Below are 1143 nucleotides of genomic sequence, written 5' to 3' on the forward strand. Positions count from 1 at the left end.
TTCGTCTGCCTTGGGAAAGCTAGCGTGTCTCCGACATAGTGATAACACTCGTTGCCTTCTCTAGTGCAGCTCAACCAGGTCTCGTCCCATTCGTCGATATTTGTGATATCACAAATCCCGGAAAATATGCGTTTGTAGTCCAAACGAGTCATTCGTTGTAGTTTTTGAAAAGTGATTTCTGTTAAATAAAATATCTTTTGAAGTGGACTTTGAACTTTGTAACTTTGCAGATCTTTTTTTACGCTCAAACAGCAACATTACAGACTAACTAAAGTTGAAAAAGTGAAAAAGCATAATAGGACCCCTTTAAATGTAATTTATTCCTGTGATGGCAAATTACTCCAGTCCTCAGTGTCACATGATATGATCCTTCAGAAATCATTGGTACTCAAACATTTCTTATTATAAGAATATATTTTAAAAGCATTTGTGCTGTTAAATATTTTTGTAAAAAAAACTCAAAAAGAATAAAGTAGAAATTTTTCATACAATTTAATGCATCCTCGCTGAATTAAAGTATTAATTTCTTAAAAATTACTGACCCCAAACTAGTGCAGTGTACATATAACATGGTGTTTGTTTTTGACAGTCAAGTCATACATTTCTGCTATAAAAGACAGAATTGTGTCTTAACTTGTATTTAGTTATTAGACTCCTAAGACATTAAAAAAAATTAGTTTCACAGTGGGATTTTTATGAACACTTCCCTACCTTTTTTAACACCTATAATCTGATACATTTTAAAAGCAATTAAAACAGTACGACACATAATTACATTTATAATAATGATCCGAAAATCACTTTACAAAATTACATTATGTAAAGCCAGCATTATACTACATTGCTCACCTGTCTGACTGCCATTGCCGGCGACAGACTCCTCTGCTTTCTGCTTTTTACTCCCCTCTGAGGACTGAGACGAGCTGTACAAAGACAAAAATGAATCACAATTAATTATACACGAAGATTATTATTATTATTATATACACTGAACAAAATTATAAACGCAACACTTTTGTTTTTGCCCCCATTTTTCATGAGCTGAACTCAAAGATCTAAGACTTTTTCTATGTACACAAAAGGCCTATTTCTCTCAAATATTGTTCACAAATCTGTCTAAATCTGTGTTAGTGAGCACTTCTC

At 32.8% G+C, this 1143-nt stretch overlaps 1 protein-coding gene across 2 annotated transcripts in view; it reads right to left on the reverse strand.

Annotated features, from left to right (window-relative positions):
• psme3ip1 (proteasome activator subunit 3 interacting protein 1) overlaps window positions 1-1143 on the reverse strand; it is a 10437-nt gene that overhangs the window by 1415 nt on the left and 7879 nt on the right. For both annotated transcript variants that reach the window (XM_016483211.1, XM_016483212.1), the window contains exon 7: window positions 850-923. In XM_016483211.1, coding sequence (XP_016338697.1) covers window positions 850-923 — 74 coding nt within the window. The remainder of the gene's footprint in view (window positions 1-849; window positions 924-1143) is intronic.

The sequence above is a fragment of the Sinocyclocheilus anshuiensis genome, unplaced genomic scaffold (assembly GCF_001515605.1).
Source record: "Sinocyclocheilus anshuiensis isolate Anshui unplaced genomic scaffold, SAMN03320099.WGS_v1.1 scaffold481, whole genome shotgun sequence".
Classification (NCBI taxonomy): Eukaryota; Metazoa; Chordata; class Actinopteri; order Cypriniformes; family Cyprinidae; genus Sinocyclocheilus; species Sinocyclocheilus anshuiensis.